Consider the following 17,094-nt stretch of genomic DNA (forward strand, 5'->3'; position numbering starts at 1 on the left):
GGCGCAAAATTACCATCTAATCGTAAAGTTCTCGCAGTTCTATTTTTCAACATACGTGAGGTTAAGTTGACTGTTAGTGAAAGCGCAAATCTTGTCATTCGGGAGTGCAATATATTCTGGGAAAAGGCTTGAATACCTACCAGAGCTTTGCCTAATTTCGTTAAGAAGTTAGTGGGTCTTTATCAGGTCTGGCGAGAACTGCAAAAAAAATAGCAAGGAGATACAGGATTTACATAGCTGCCGCGAAGAGAACATTCAACTTGAATTAGTTAATTTATTAGATATCGCACATGCTGATGCTCTTGAAAGTATAAATACCGAATAATATAAAATACTTTTGCAAAAGAAAAGAGAGCCTAGCGGGTGTTGACAAAAAGTTGGCTGATATTGAAGAAAGGGCCAGGCTGAGAAAACTCGCAGAAGATAAAAGGACACTAAAGCAAATCCCTTCCGCGAGCTATTGGAATCTGCTACTTTACAGACTTTTGATACACATGAAGATGTAAAGGAATAATCCACAAGCTCTGAAGAAAGCCTGGAAGAATCTCTGCATCCACATCTCAGTCTGTATGTTCTTCAGCTACGTCGACAATAAGAGGAAGAAAAGATTTTATCACATCTAAATTAGTTGCAACTTAAGACAGATGCCAACTAAGCATCAGAGATTCTGTTTCTGCAGATAAAGAACAGAAGCAGTTCTTATTACATTGTGTGCAAGAACATAGAAAAATTTACCCAGAATGTAAAAAAAGAGACTTTGAAGAGGAAATATCCAAATGAATAACTATAAAAGTTGTATCCTTTTTGTTACTTACAAGAAGAACATTATATAAATTTCGGTATTCATTTATTTCTCTCTAAAATAATTGTTTTGAGTGATAATCTACAACTACATTTAAGAGATCCTTTAAGTAGCTATTTTCTAAAATGTTTAGGCCCCGTCGGCACGGGTTAAATTAAAGTAGGAAGTTGAAATTCTGTACTTGAGTAACTACTCGACTAATAAACACAATTACGGGGTATGCGTTTCAATAAATGAAAAACAAATCCCCTTTTAAGGGACACCCTAACGAACACCCTTTCTATCTTAAGTGTCCAAACCTCCCTACCAACGAACCCATGAACCCAAACTAAGGTCCAAATAGTCTACTTTAATTACTAATATTAAACCTACTCACACTTACGACCTAGATCAGACAATCTCTAATCCCTATTTGCACAATATACTAATCACAAGACCCAACCAGACATCCCGCTAAACAAAGATACCACATAAAATTTCTCACTTCCTTCAACTATGCCCTTGAAGCGTTCCTAACCAAGTGGAGCACTGGAACCACCATATGCTGAGTCGGATCCACCGCCAAAAGCCTAACATCAAAGTTGCTATTCAAAACCACCCAACATACGCATTAAATTTAAACCTTGTTTTAAATTAGCGCAAAACATACGGCATGCGCCGTTGCATTTCCAAAAGCAATATCCGGCATGGTTGGTCTTTGGATGGGTCACCATTCAGCTCCGACCACATACCGTATTTCAAAGAATATACTCTGTCGGCTCTCTCACGAATAGAAACAAGTCGCGTTTTCTGGTAATATATAAACTTAACCTATTATTACAAATAACAAATGACAAAATTATTCACTTTTTATCAGATTCATAAAAGAATCTTCCCTCCCTCCGGAGATAGGTGGTACATACGTATGGCCAGGGGAGGAGCAGGCTGTGTGCTTGCACCAGGTTTCGCCCTCTCCCCTCCTACTATCATATATGACGCCATTCAATTCATCTCATACATCCCTCCGATGAAGCTCACTTCAGAAAATGCTTCCCTTCGCTAAACTCTCCACGAAGATTCATCTCACTTCACATACGGACCCGGATGAGATTCGAACCCACGGCCCTTCAGAATGAAGGCCATAATGCTGACCATTAATCGGACGAGACATAAATTTTACTATTCAGTAATTTTATTTATAATATTTTCCTATACGGTTTTCTCTAAATTAGCAGAATGTATTTTTCACTACTTGAGGGCAACTTTAGATGGGATGACTCAGAAGTACAATGCAGTACGTAACTTACCCAGTGGTGTCTTGCTCTTCCATAGCCCGTTAATAAGTGTGGGGTCAACGCGCCGCCACTCTCTCCAGATTCTTCCCCGGCGGACACCTCCACTTGGTCCGGGGGTGCTTGAGGAACCCGCCTGGGGCTGTCCGCCATGCTGCCCTCCTTGGGGTGCTGGAGAGCACCCGACTGAAACAAGAAAACATTAGCGAATCTTTAAATATGATAAAACGTCAAGTAATACAAGTAGCGAGGTAGGTCATAACCCCACTCTCGGCCAACCTAGTACATAATATTTTCCTTTAACATCATGTGAAAATCGGAACGGTTCCTAACATACAGTAGAGGTCATATTTGCATAATTCCTAATCATGAATATATTAATAATTATACATTTTAGAAATCATTCTACCATCGGGACTAGACAGTAGGGCCAACATAAAAGAGACACTAAACTCCATTAGGCCTACAGGCTAACGTGAAATTCTTGCAACATGAGAGACATACCGCGTAATGCAAAATTAAGACATTACAAGACAGTTGTTTTGACGGAAGCTTTATACGCCTCAGAAACCACATCTATTGGAGGTCACACTAAATTATAGAAATTGAAAATGAAGAAAGGAAAATTCTCTGGAAAATCTATGGTACCACGAGAACAAGTTTAATGTGGATTAAAAGGAGAACAGCGGACCTCTACTCTTCAACTGACATGTTCACAGATGTACGGAAGAGACGCCTGAAATTCTATGGCGATATCTACAGAACGGACAGCAACAGACTCAACAAAATATTATTTAAACTAATCAATTAAAAGAAGGTCAAAATAAACTGGCTAGGAGAAGCTAAGGTGGATCTCCAAGAAATGAATATCACGTATGAAATCATAGAAGATCAGGGAGCCTCTAGTACAATAGTATCCAAGCACAAATTTGTGGACAAACCTATAAGAAAAACTGGTAAGAAGTGGTCCACAGAACGCAAGATGCAACACAGTGCATCCTAAAAGAGATTTTGGGAGGATACGAAGGCGAACATGCCTTTGCTGGCAGGACCTAGTGTTTACAGTGCACTATGTCTTCTGGTATGAGCTAGATCAATTTTGTTACTTTCATTGATCTCTCTCAGCTTTATCCTTGGCTTTGACAAAATGAAAGTGACTGAGGTATGAGTGATGCTAGTAATGCCATTCCTTCTGCAGCCAGTCCCTGCTATGAATGGTGTAAAGATATTGCTCATAGGGTCAGTTGGTGCATGCATTTCAGTGGGCTTGGCAGACTGATACGTAATAGCAACTTCTGGCTTGGCGAGGAAAACAACGGGAAACTACCTCACTCCTCATTTGCCTAGTACGCCTCTTCAGTGATGCCTAGGCCATCTATGACAGCTGATGGCGGAGCTGTTGAGGATCCAACCGGCCATCGGGCTGAGGACTAAGCATACATACACAACCACCAGGCCAAGGAGCAAGTTCAAACGCGTTCTTTGAATGGGCATAAGAAAGAAAGAAAGAAAGAAAAAATGTTAACGTCGTATGTACTAGAATCTACCAAAATATTTTGACATAACACCATCACCAACATTAAATCACCACTGATCTACATTTAGGGCAGTTGTCCAGATGGCAGATTCCCTATCTGTTGTTTACCTACTCTTTTCTTAAATAATTGCAAATAATTTGGAAATTAATTGAACATCTCCGTTGGTAACTTATTCCAGTCCGTAACTCCCCCTTCCTATAAACAAATATTTGCCCAAATTTGTTCTCTAGAATTCTAACTTTATCTTCATATTATGATCTTTCCTACATTTAGAAACAAAACCCAAACTTATTCGTCTACTGATGTCATTCCGCGTCATTTCTCCACTGACAGCTTGGACATATAACTTAGTCTTACAGCTCGTCTTCTTTCTCTCAAGTCTTCCCAGCACAGAACTTTGCAACATTATCGTAATACTACTCTTTTGTTGGAAATTACTCAGAAAAAAATCGAGCTGCTTTCTTTGAATTTTACAGTTCTCGAATCAAGTAATCGCGGTGAGGGTCCAATACACTTGAACCATACTCTATTTGGGATCATGCAAGAGACTTACGTGCCGTCTCCTTTACATCCTTACTACAACCCTTAAATACCGTCAGAACCAGTACCACAATGAAGATATTTCCTTACATTACTAACTAGGTACTTACAAGATTCCCCATCAGGATACTTCACCCCATAAATTTAGTAATTAAAACCGAGGGGACTTTTCCTATTAGAGAATTTCACAACCTGCTTTTTAACTCCGTTTTTCGTGGTCTGCTTTCCATTTCACGCCATTGTAGAGGTCTTGATGCAGTTGTTCACAAACTTGTAACTTATTGATTACACTATACAGTATTATATCATCCGCAAAAGGCCTTATCTTTGGGCTACTTCCCCCCCACCCCTCCAAATCTGTGACGCCATCAAGCAGCAAGTAATGAACGGGAGAAATGTGGTAATCTTAAGTGTCCACAACATGTCCCCATACAAGAAATTGTTTTCTATGCACCAGCTCTTCGCCTCAAGGCAAGGAAACACTTCTGGGCCTTTAGCGAATATGAGGGATTTAATATCAGTTATATGTGTAAGATAATGTAAGAACGTCTCAAACATCAACCATTATCGGCTTGACGATCCCACACATCTGCTAGGATATGAGTTTCACAGAGGGATTTTGTGCCGAGTTAACAGTTTGACGATGGTCATGCCCTAACTAAGGCAACTCTGCACAAATGGGGGAATACCCAACTCCCCAGTGTTTGACTGTACATTTTCTCAACAGATTGTGGTCCACACTAGTGAAGAATGCTCTAAGGTAACCGGGATGAACTGTTGGATGCCACGATAAGAGCAGTGGACTGACTTAAGTCGCTAGACGTCAAACTTTGGCCTGCTCGGCAACAAATATATATATATATATATATAGTATATAAACTGTACATTTTGCAAGTAACTGATATTTATCTGTTGCCATTGATGCTTTCACTGCCCGTACTTATATACATGATATAGGCTTTTGGGCTTATGCCGTGTAAAGAAAATTAGATGAAATTATTTACGTTTCGCAGAGAACTATGGTCTGCGTCATCAGAAGAATATCTCGAATGTCCTCTAGAAAGACTTCTAAAACAATGAGCTTGAATTTAGAAGTTCAATAGTGAAGTGACAGGGAAGGGAACTACCTAAGTAAATCCTTAATGGATGGCAACCAGGTATTAACTGGTAACAACTGTCCCTGATGAAGTTGTTACGATTTCTACGTATTTACACAGCTTCAATTATAATCCTGGGTCTGTAGTTTTTTATGTAAGTAAGAGCTCGAGCATCTTTGAACATGACATCGGGCCGATGACCTCGATGTTAGGCCCTTTAAACAAGAAGCATCATTATCATCATCAAGCGAACATGACATCATGACCCTACGATAGAGCGTGATCAGCTATTGCTGATTTATCTGGCTGGTTGAGACGAATATTACGTTAATGTTCCTTGATACGGGTACCAATGGACCGGCATGTTTCGCCAATGTATACCTTACCGCAAGTACAGGAAATTTTGTATACACCAGGATGTAAAAGTGGGGACAATTTATCCTTGGTTTTACGCAGACTGTGAGCAATTTTTAGCGACGGTGCCAAACACTGTTTCTATATTGTGTTTGCGGAGGACCTTGGCAATTTGATCTGTGGCGTTATGAATGTAAGGTAAGTAGGCAGTTCCCTTCACTTCTATCTTCTGTGAGATTTGCTTGGTCGTTTCTCTGAGATGCATGGCTCTATGAATATGCAAATCGCTGTAACCATTACCCTTGATCGTGACTTTGAGTGTGTCCATCTCCACCTGGATGTTTGATGGCTCACAAATTCGTCTCGCCCTCTTGGTGAGTGTCGTGAGAATGCCTTGTTTTTGTGCTGGCTGGTGGTGAGAATCTGCATTAAGGTAGCGATTTGTGTGGGTAGCCTTACGATAGACGGTATATCCCATGAAGCTGTCCGGTTTTTTCCATACTAGAACATCCAAGAAAGGAAGGCATCCGTCCGACTCAATCCCCATAGTGAATTTAATTGAAGGATGTTGCTGTTTTAGGTGGTTTAGAATAGATGGAATTTCTTACGACCTTCTGTCCAGACCACAAATGTATAGTCAACTAACCTCCTCTATATCATAGGTTTAACGGGCACTCATTGTTTAGTAGCCTTTCTCGAGGACAGTCGAGATTTTCTTCTGATGACGCAGAGCATAGTTCTCTGCGAAACATAAAGAATTTCACCTTGTTTTCTTGACACGGCATAAGCCCAAAAGCCTATATCATGTCTATGATATTTATCTGTTACTTGAATTGAAAACAGCGGTCATTATCAATACGATTAATAAGAATGATAATAATTATCATGATTATGATAATTCCAAACCCCATGGCGCTACATCCCTGAATGGCCATGGCCTACCAAGCTCATCCGAAAGCCTGCAGAGTACGAGGTGACGTGTGGTCAGCACGGCGAGTCCTCTCGGCTGTTACTCTCGGGTTTCTAGACCGGAGTCACCGCCTCATCATCAGTTAGCTCATCAATTATAATCACGTAGGCTGAGTTGAACTCCAACTAGCCCTCAGATCCAGGTAGAAATCACTGACCTGACGGGGAATCTAATCCGCAGCCTCCGGGTAAGAGCAGGTACCCTAAACCGAAACCGTAGAGCCGGTAATAATAATAATAATAATAATAATAATAATAATAATAATAATAATAATAATAATAATAATAATAATAATAATAATAATAATAATAATAATAATAATAATAATAATAATAATAATAATAATAATAATAATAATAATAATAATAATAATAATAATAATAATAATAACTTATTGATATTTAAATGCGCCCTGAAAATAAGAAGTAATGAGGGTGCGGGAGACGAAAGTAAATGAATGACATTGATATCACAAGATCAGACTAGGACCGAAATTCAAGGCGGTAGCTATAAATTCGTTCCCTTTCGCTGATAATAACTGAATTTTCTCCGGAAGTATTAAGGCAGCATGAAAAATCTCAGCCTTATTAAAGAAGTTGTTAGGAAAGTTAGATACTAAATATCTTATGAGATGACCAAATTCATGACCAACATCAGGAACGAATCTACCGGGCGAGTTGGCCGTGCGCGTAGAGGCGCGCGGCTGTAAGCTTGCATCCGGGAGATAGTAGGTTCGAATCCCACTATCGGCAGCCCTGAAAATGGTTTTCCATGGTTTCCCATTTTCACACCAGGCAAATTCTGGGGCTGTACCTTAATTAAGGCCACGGCCGCTTCCTTCCAACTCCTAGGCCTTTCCTATCCAATCGTCGCCATAAGACCTATCTGTGTGGGCGCGACGTAAAGCCCCTAGCAAAAAAAAAAAAGAACGAATCTGACGTGTGAAGAATGGAAGATGGAAACATTGACAAAGTTGATATATTCAAGTTCCTTAGGTGACGAAATTGGAATTGATGGCCGAGACAAAGAAGCCGACGAAACAAGAGCGAAAGAAATTGAGGTAAATCTCTAAGGATACCTATACAAGTAGTCGTTCAAATAGAATTAAAATGATACATTAAAATACTGCAATAAAAACAAAGTCTCAAAACTACGGAATGCATATTCAACATAAAACCAGGGGGATTGGAAGAGATATAAAAAATTAAAGGGAGATTCTAAGAAGATGGGTCCTTAGAAAATTGGAAAGGGAAGACTTTAGGTACAGGAAGAATGACGATCTTTATAATAGCGATGAAAGCGAAAAGATGTCGGATACAATCAGAAAGAGGAATGTTAAGTTACTGGCCATGTAATGCGGATGGACGATAACCCACTCACAAAAAAAAAAAAAAAAAAAAAAAATGTGTTAAAGGGGTTTGCATGATTTATAGTTTACAGGGCTTAAGTGGGTTCGAGTGATACATTAAAACATGGAAGACATAATAACACAACAATTTTTGGAATGTTAATAAAATATTTTAAGGGTTTCCAGGAGAATGAAAGCAAGAAAACAAGTTACATTTGGGCGTAAGAGTGCAGGAAACAACAAAGAAAAAGAATGAGCAAGAAAAAAATCGGGAACTATATATCGCCAATAATTGCGATGGATTACTTTCGATGGACAAATTTTGGAAGAAGAAGAAGAAGAAGAAGATTATACCTTATGTCCACTTAATGATGATAAAATCTTTCTTCAGCTTATACAGAACTCTCAGAGCAAAATGACTCATACTGAAATTTTACCGGAGTCTCGGGTATAAATTCCCTACTTTATAGCACGTGAATATTTCAAATGATGATGTGTAGGCTTCAAGGCTGTATACAAGACCGGAGTTCGAATTTCAATAAACGTTACGAGGCATTTTGTATATTTTTACAATTCGTTTTGCGTCGCACCGACACAGATAGGGATAGGAAGGGCTCAGGAGTGGAACGGAAGTAGTATAATACAGGGATTCGGTCGCCACCACCTCCTCCGGCTCCCAGAGGCCTCCTCCACCACCACCACCACCACAGCCAGAGGCTTCCCAGAGGCCTCCTCCACCACCTCCTCAGCCAGAGGCCTCCCAGAGGCCTCCTACACCACCATCACAGCCAGAGGCCTCCCAGAAGTCTCCTCCACCACCCGCGGGAAATTTGAATTTGTAAACAAAGCCACGTGCTTTTTGACAGCTATCATCGACAACAACGCATCGCTAACCTCAGTACTGCCATCTTGACGGGCCTAAACCTCAGTAGTAGCAACTTAACCTAACTAGCGCGAGATTTGAATAGGTAAACAAATCCACGTGTTTTTTGACAGCCACATGCTTTTTGACAGACAACAATGTATCGCTAACCTCAATACTGCCATCTTGACAGGCCTAAACCTCAGTAGTACCAACTTAACCTCGCTAGCGCGAGATTTGAATTTGTAAACAAATCCACGTGCTTTTTGACAGCCGTCATCCGCCATCTTTAAACAACAGAGCACCGTGCTGCCCTCTTTATCGCAGTAGCTGCAAATTCGTCACCTGTCATCCGCAGTGCTGCCATCTTAACGGGCTTAAAACTCAGTGCTACCAACTTAACCTCACTAGCGCGAGATAAACAAATCTACGTGCTTTTTTGACAGCTGTCATCCGCCATCTTTAATCCATAGAGCACAGTGCTGCCCTCTTTAGCTACTTACCTTTGAAATGTGGTGGCGGATAATTTGAAAAATGCTTTTTGACAGCAGCCATCTTTAATCCAGAGAGCACCGTGCTCCCCTCTTTAGCTAAATACCTTTGAATTCTACGTGACAGCAGCCATCTTTAATCAAGAGAGCACCGTGCTGCCCTCTTTGTGGCGGTGGCATATTCCACGTGCTCTTGTTTGGAAACAAACTCACGTGCTTTTTTTCTGACAGCTGTCATCCGCCATCTTGCATCACAAACCTCAGTGCTGCACTCATTAGCTAGATACCTTTGAAATGTGGTGGCGGCTATATGAAAAATCTATGTGCCCTTGTTTGTAAACAAGGCGACGTGGTTTTTTGACAGCTGTCATCCACCATCTTTAACCAATAGAGCACTGTGCTGCTATCATGCGGGCAATTTCGTCAGTTGTCATCCGCCATATTTAATCCACAGAGCACCGTGCTGCCCTCTTTATGACATGTAGTAGCAGGCAATTTGAAAAGTTCTGTTAGCTGTCATCCAACATCTTTAATCAAGAGAGTACCGTGCTGCCATCTTTAGCTAGATACCTTTGAAAAGTGGTGGCGGCAATTTGAAAAATTCTATGTGCTCTTGTTTGGAAACAAAGCCACGTGCTTTTTTGACAGCTGTCATCCACCATTTTTAATCAATAGAGCACTGTGCTGCTATCATGCGGGCAATTTCGTCAGCTGTCATCCGCCATCTTTAATCTACAGAGCAGCATGCTGCCATCTTTAGCTAGATACCTTTGAAATGTGGTGGCGGCAAATTGAAAAATTGCACGTGCTCTTGTTTAGTAAACAAACTCACGCGCTTTTTGTCAGCTGTTATCCGCCATCTTTAATCTATAGAGCTCGGTGCTACACTCTTTAGGTACATACCTTTGAAATATGGTGGCGGATAATTTAAAAAGAAAAATTCTACATCAGCCATATCTCGACGCTAATTGCACAAGATGGTGGCTATACATGACTCCTTAAAGGTGCTTATGCAAGATAGCCGCTATACATAGGTTCTTATGGGACTCCCTTGGGATGCTTGCACAAGATAGCGGTTATACAAGGCTCCTTATGAGACGCCCTAGAGAAGCTTGCGCAAGATGGCGGTTGCTCTTATGAGGCGGTTTAAGCGTCCTTGCACAAGGTGGCTAGAGATGGCCTAAGGATGCTTGCGCAAGATGACGGACGCAAGATGGCGGCTATACACGACTCCTTATGGGACGCCTTTAGGGTGCTTGCGGTAGATGGCTGCTGCTCTTATGAGAAAGCTAGCTTAGAGGCCAACGTGCCGTGCTAGTTCGATTCATTAAATTTGGGGCTTAAATGCAACATGTTAAATATCTCGAAAACGGTGCATCGTAGAGCAAAACGGACAAAAATTTTCTACCCAATACCTCGGTTCGCAGTATGGGGAACATTATATCATAAGAAAAACATAGTCTAATGATGAGATCAACGGTTCGGTTCTAACTTAGGCCCTTTGGCATTAGCTCTGTTTCAGCTTGTAATGAAGCAAGTCTTCGTAACATGATCAGGTCTAGCTATGGTGGAGAGTATAACGTGCCGTGCAGGTTCAATTCATTAAATTTGGGGCTTAAATGCAAAATGTTAAATATCTCGAAAACGGTGCATCGTAGAGCAAAACGGACAACATTTTTCTACCCAATACCTAGGTTTGCAGTATCAGGAACAAGAAAATCATAGTCTAATGATGATATCGACGGTTCGATCCCTACTTAGCCCCTTTGGCATTGGCAGCTATCTATTTCTACAAGATGGCGGCTATACATAGCTTCTTATGAGACAGCTTAAGAGCGCTTGCACAAGATGGCTGCTGCTCTTATGAGACAGCCTAGGGTTGCTTGCGGGAGGTAGCAGCGACAAGACGATGACTATACACAGCTGCTTATGATACGGCCTAGAGGTGCTCACACAAGATGGTGGCTACTCTGATGAAGAAAGCTAGCTTTGCATCGTGCAGGTATTTTTACAGCACTAAACCTCATACCTTTGAAATGTGGTGGCGGGTAATTTGAAAAATTCGACGTGCTTTTTCTTCACAGCAGCTATCTTTAGACAATAGCGGCTATACATAAGCTGTTAAGGCCTCCTCTTTTGTCAAGGCATAGCTCTATCGAACAAGTTTAAACCTCCATCGGAATAGCTAGAGTAAGGACGTGCTGCAGTGATGACGTCATTAAGCATGTTTAGACTTGCAAATCACAAAAGAAACGTAACAAGACTAGAATCGAACACTGCACTCTATGCCGTGAACTTTATCATGTGATCGGAACATTGATTGAAGTGTTTAGAACACTAAATAAGTAATCAAGACAAAAGTAGAACACTGCACTCGATATAACATGTGTTTAGAACATGTCAGGGGATACCTTTGTTCTAAGAAGATTAGATTACCGCACATTCCTTGTAGGGCTAATAGGCTAAAGGGCTAATGGGTAAAAGGACTAATGGGCAAAAGGGATAATGGGCTAAAGGTCTAATAGGCAAAAGGGCTAATGTTTTAAAGGGCTAAAGGAGCAACAACCTCATCGATCGCTATCAGCAAGAACGCTTGTACTTTGTTAAGTGTAGAAAATTAATTTTTATTTGTAAATGGTTTCATGTTCAGAACAAGGAATGGAACCTAGGGGTTACGTCTTACCTAATAACATCCCCGAGGTGCGATGAGTTACGTTTTTCGAACTAGTGTTTGGAACACTGAACTTTTCAAGATGATAGCAGAGAGTTTAGCAATGTTCTGTTGTTGGATTATAAATTCCGCGCTACAACATGCATAAGGTGGCAGCCTAAAGGTTTACCGCCGTAAAGATGACAATAGTGAGGTTAGCAATGTTCCGTTGTTGGATTTTAAATTCCGCGCTATAACATGCATAAGGTGGCAGCCTTGAGGTTTACCGCCGTAAAGATGGCAGCAGTGAGGTTGGCGACAATCTATTGTCCTACAAAGTGAGGTTATGTTTCGTCAGGAAGACAGCTGTCAAAAATGCACGTGGCTATGTTTACCAAACAAGAGCACGTGTTCGTGACGTCACGGTCACGTAATCAATCCTTAGCTCGACGTCGTTAAGAGCAGCATTAGGATTAGCTATGCTTAAAAGTCTTGGGAATAGAGCAGCAGTATGAATTGCTATGTTTCAAAGCGTGTACACATCACCTATCGATTTTACATGCATCGACCATCGTACTAAACTTCATCCGCTAGATCGTGCTGCTATCTTTGCATAACCTATACCCATAAAATTAAAGTACAATGAATAGCCATGTTTCAAAGCGTGTACACATTACCTATCGACTTTGCATGCAACAAATATCGTACTAAACTACTTCCGCTAGGTTGTGCTGCTATCTTAGCATAACTTATACACATGAACTTAAAGTACAAAGAATAGCCATGTTTCAAAGCGTGTACACATTACTTATTAATTTTGCATTCATCGAATCTCGTACTGAACTTCTTCCGCTAGATTGTGCTGCTAGGTTAGCATAACCTATACGCATAACATTAAAGTAAAAAGAATAGCAATGTTTTAAAGCGTGTACACATCACCTATCGATTTTGCATGCAACAAATATCGTACTAAACTTCTTCCGCTAGATTGTGCTGCTATCTTAGCATAAATTATACACATAAACTTAAAGTACGAAGAATAGCCATATTTCAAAGCGTGTACACATTACTTATTGATTTTGCATGCATCAAATATCGTACTAAATTTCTTCCGCTAGATTGTGCTGGTATCTTAGCATAACTTATACACATGAACTTAAAAGTACAAATAATAGCCATGTTTCAAAGCGTGTACACATTACCTATCGATTTTGCATGCATCGACTCTCGGACTAAACTCCTTCGCTAGATTGTGCTGCTATCTTAGCATAACCTATACGCATGACCTTAAAGTAAAAAGAATAGCCATGTTTCAAAGCGTGTACACATCACCTATCGATTTTGCATGCAACAAATATCGTACTAAACTTCTTCCGCTATATTAGCATAACTTATACACATGAAGTTAAAGTACGAAGAATAGCCATGTTTCAAAGCGTGTACACATTACTTATTGATTTTGCATGCATCAAATGTCGTACTAACTTTCTTCCGCTAGATTGTGCTGCTATCTTAGCATAACCTATACCCATGAACTTAAAGTACAGTGAATAGTCATGTTTCAAAGCGTGTACACATCAACTATCGATTTTACATGTATCGACTCTAGTACAGAACTTCTTCAGGTAGATTGTGCTGCTATCTTAGCATAACTAAGCCGCATGAAATTAAAGTACAAAGAATAGATATGTTTCAAAGCGTGTACACATCACCTATCGATTTTGCATTCATCGACTCTCGTACTAAACTTCTTACGCTAGACTGTGCTGCTATCTTAACCTAACCTATACGCATGAACTTAAAGTACGAAGAATAACCATGTTTTAAAGAGTGTAACATCACCTATCGATTTTGCATGCATCAAATATCGTACTAAACTTCTTGCGCTAGATTGTGCTGCTATCATAGCATAACCTGTATGCATGAACTTAAAGTACAAAGAATAGCCTTGTTTCAAAGCGTGTACACATTACCTAATGATTTTGCACGAAACGACTATCATACTAAACTTTTTCCACTAGATTGTGCTAAAATCGTGTAAGTGTGCTGCTATCTTAGCATAACCTATCGATTTTACATGCATCGACTATCGTACTAGACTTATTCCGCTAGAGCATGTAGCAATCGCTTTTGTGTATCCCTAACCCATGAGCACGAACTTAAAGCACAAAGAAGAGCTATGTTCCAAAGCGTGTACACATCACCTATCGATAATGTATGTATCGAATATCGTACTAAACTTCTCCTAACCGAGCGTAAGACTATCGCTTGTGTGTGCACGAACATAAAGCATAAAGAATTGCAATGTATAAAAATCTTGTAAACAAAGCAGCAGCATTAAGTATAGCCATGTATAAATGCGTGTACACATCATGTATCCATGATGCACGCAGTACTAAACTTATTCCACTAGAATGTACAAAGTTCGCATGTGTTTGTGCAGCTACCATAGCATACCCTATGTGCATGAACTTAAAGCATAAAGAATAGTTACGTGTAAAAAATCATGTAAACAAAGCAGAATGTTAACTACATAGGTGTAGACATTGAACTTTGCATGCTGAGGCAGCATACTACGTGACCGTGACGTCACAGCCAAGTGCTATTGTTTGGTAAACATAGCCACGTGCTTTTTTGACAGCTGTCTTCTTGACGAACCCTAACCTCACTTTGAAGGACAATAGAGCGTCGCTAACCTCACTGCTGCCATCTTTACGGCGGTAAACCTCAAGGCTGCCACCTTATGCATGTTATAGCGCGGAATTTATAATCCAACAACGGAACATTGCTAACCTCACTATTGTCATCTTTACGGCGGTAAACCTCAAGGCTGCCACCTTATGCATGTTGTAGCTCGGAATTTATAATCCAACAACAGGACATTGCTAAACTCTCTGCTATCATCTTGAAAAGTTCAGTGTTCCAAACACTAGTTCGAAAAACGTAACTCATCGCACCTCGGGGATGTTATTAGGTAAGACGTAACCCCTAGGTTCCATTCCTTGTCCTGAACATGAAACCATTTACAAATAAAGATTAATTTTCTACACTTAACAAAGTACAAGCGTTCTTGCTGATAGCGATCGATGAGGTTGTTGCTCCTTTAGCCCTTTAGCCTTTTAGCCCTTTAACACTTTAGCCCTTTAGCCTATTAGCCCTTTAGCCCATTATCCCTTTTGCCCATTAGCCCATTAGCCTATTAGCCCTACAAAGAATGTGCGGTAATCTAATCTTCTTAGAACAAAGGTATCCCCTGACATGTTCTAAACACATTTTGTATCGAGTGCAGTGTTCTATTTTAGTCTTGATTACATATTTAGTGTTCTAAACACTTCAATCAATGTTCCGATCACATGATAAAGTTCACGGCATAGAGTGCAGTGTTCAATTCCAGTCTTGTTACGTTTCTTTTGTGATTTGCAAGTCTAAACATGCTTAATGACGTCATCACTGCAGCACGTGCTTACTCTAGCTATTCCGATGCAGGTTTAAACTTGTTCGATAGAGCTATGCCTTGACATAAGAGGAGGCCTTAACAGCTTATGTATAGCCGCTATTGTCTAAAGATAGCTGCTGTGAAGAAAAGGCACGTCGAACTTTTCAAATTACCCGCCACCACATTGCAAAGTTATGAGGTTTAGTGCTGTAAAAATACCTGCACGATGCAAAGCTAGCTTTCTTCATCAGAGCAGCCACCATCTTGTGTGAGCACCTCTAGGTCATATCATAAGCAGCTGTGTATAGTCATCGTCTTGTCGCTGCTACCTCCCGCAAGCACCCCTAGGCTGTCTCATAAGAGCAGCAGCTATCTTGTGCAAGCGCTCTTAAGCTGTCTCATAAGAAGCTATGTATAGCCGCCATCTTGTAGAAATAGATAGCTGCCAATGCCAAAGGGCCTAAGTAGGGATCGAACCGTCTATCTCATCATTAGACTATGATTTTCTTGTTCCTGATACTGCAAACTTAGGTATGAGGTAGAAAATTGTTGTCCGTTTTTCTCTACGATGCACCGTTTTCAAGATATTTAACATTTTGCATTTAAGCCCCAAATTTAATGAATCGAACCTGCACGGCACGTTATACTCTCTACCATAGCTAGACCTGATCATGTTACGAAGACTTGCTTCATTACAAGCTGAAACAGAGCTAATGCCAAAGGGCCTAAGTAAGAACCGAACCGTTGATCTCATCATTAGACTATGTTTTTCTTATGATATCATGTTCCCCATACTTCGAACCGAGGTACTGGGTAGAAAAATTTTGTCCGTTTTGCTCTACGATGCACCGTTTCCGAGATATTTAACATTTTGCATTTAAGCCCCAAATTTAACGAATCGAACTAGCAAGACACGTTAGCCTCTAAGCTAGCTTTCTTCATAAGAGCAGCAGCCATCTTCCGCAAGCACCCTAAAGGCGTCACATAAGGAGTCGTGTATAGCCGCCATCTTGCGTCCGCCATCTTGCGCAAGCATCCATAGGGCCTCTCTAGCTATCTTGTGCAAGGACCCTTAAGCCGCCTCGTAAGAGTAACCACCATCTTGCGCAAGCATCTCTAGGGCGTCTCATAAGAAGCCTTGTATAACCGCTATCTTGCGCCAGCATCCCAAGGGCGTCTCATAAGAACCTATGTATAGCGGCCATCTTGCATAAGCACCTTTAAGGAGTCATGTATAGCCACCATCTTGTGCAATTAGCGTCGAGATATGGCTGATGTAGAATTTTTCTTTTTAAATTATCCGCCACCATATTTCAAAGGTATGTACCTAAAGAGTGTAGCACTGAGCTCTATAGATTAAAGATGGCGGATAACAGCTGACAAAAAGCGCGTGAGTTTGTTTACTAAACAAGAGCACGTGCAATTTTTCAATTTGCCGCCACCACATTTCAAAGGTTTCTAGCTAAAGATGGCAGCATGGTGCTCTGTAGATTAAAGATGGCGGATGACAGCTGACGAAATTGCCCGCATGATAGCAGCACAGTGCTCTATTGATTAAAAATGGTGGATGACAGCTGTCAAAAAAGCACGTGGCTTTGTTTCCAAACAAGAGCACATAGAATTTTTCAAATTGCCGCCACCACTTTTCAAAGGTATCTAGCTAAAGATGGCAGCACGGTACTCTCTTGATTAAAGATGTTGGATGACAGCTAACAGAACTTTTCAAATTGCCTGC

At 40.6% G+C, this 17,094-nt stretch overlaps 1 protein-coding gene across 1 annotated transcript in view; it reads right to left on the reverse strand.

Annotated features, from left to right (window-relative positions):
* Positions 1-17,094, reverse strand: part of LOC136875855 (uncharacterized) — a 602,304-nt gene that overhangs the window by 162,164 nt on the left and 423,046 nt on the right. Inside the window, exon 2 of the mRNA XM_067149472.2 lies at positions 2,089-2,259. Within this exon, the coding sequence (XP_067005573.1) occupies positions 2,089-2,259 (171 nt within the window). The remainder of the gene's footprint in view (positions 1-2,088; positions 2,260-17,094) is intronic.

The sequence above is a fragment of the Anabrus simplex genome, chromosome 6 (genome assembly GCF_040414725.1).
Source record: "Anabrus simplex isolate iqAnaSimp1 chromosome 6, ASM4041472v1, whole genome shotgun sequence".
Classification (NCBI taxonomy): Eukaryota; Metazoa; Arthropoda; class Insecta; order Orthoptera; family Tettigoniidae; genus Anabrus; species Anabrus simplex.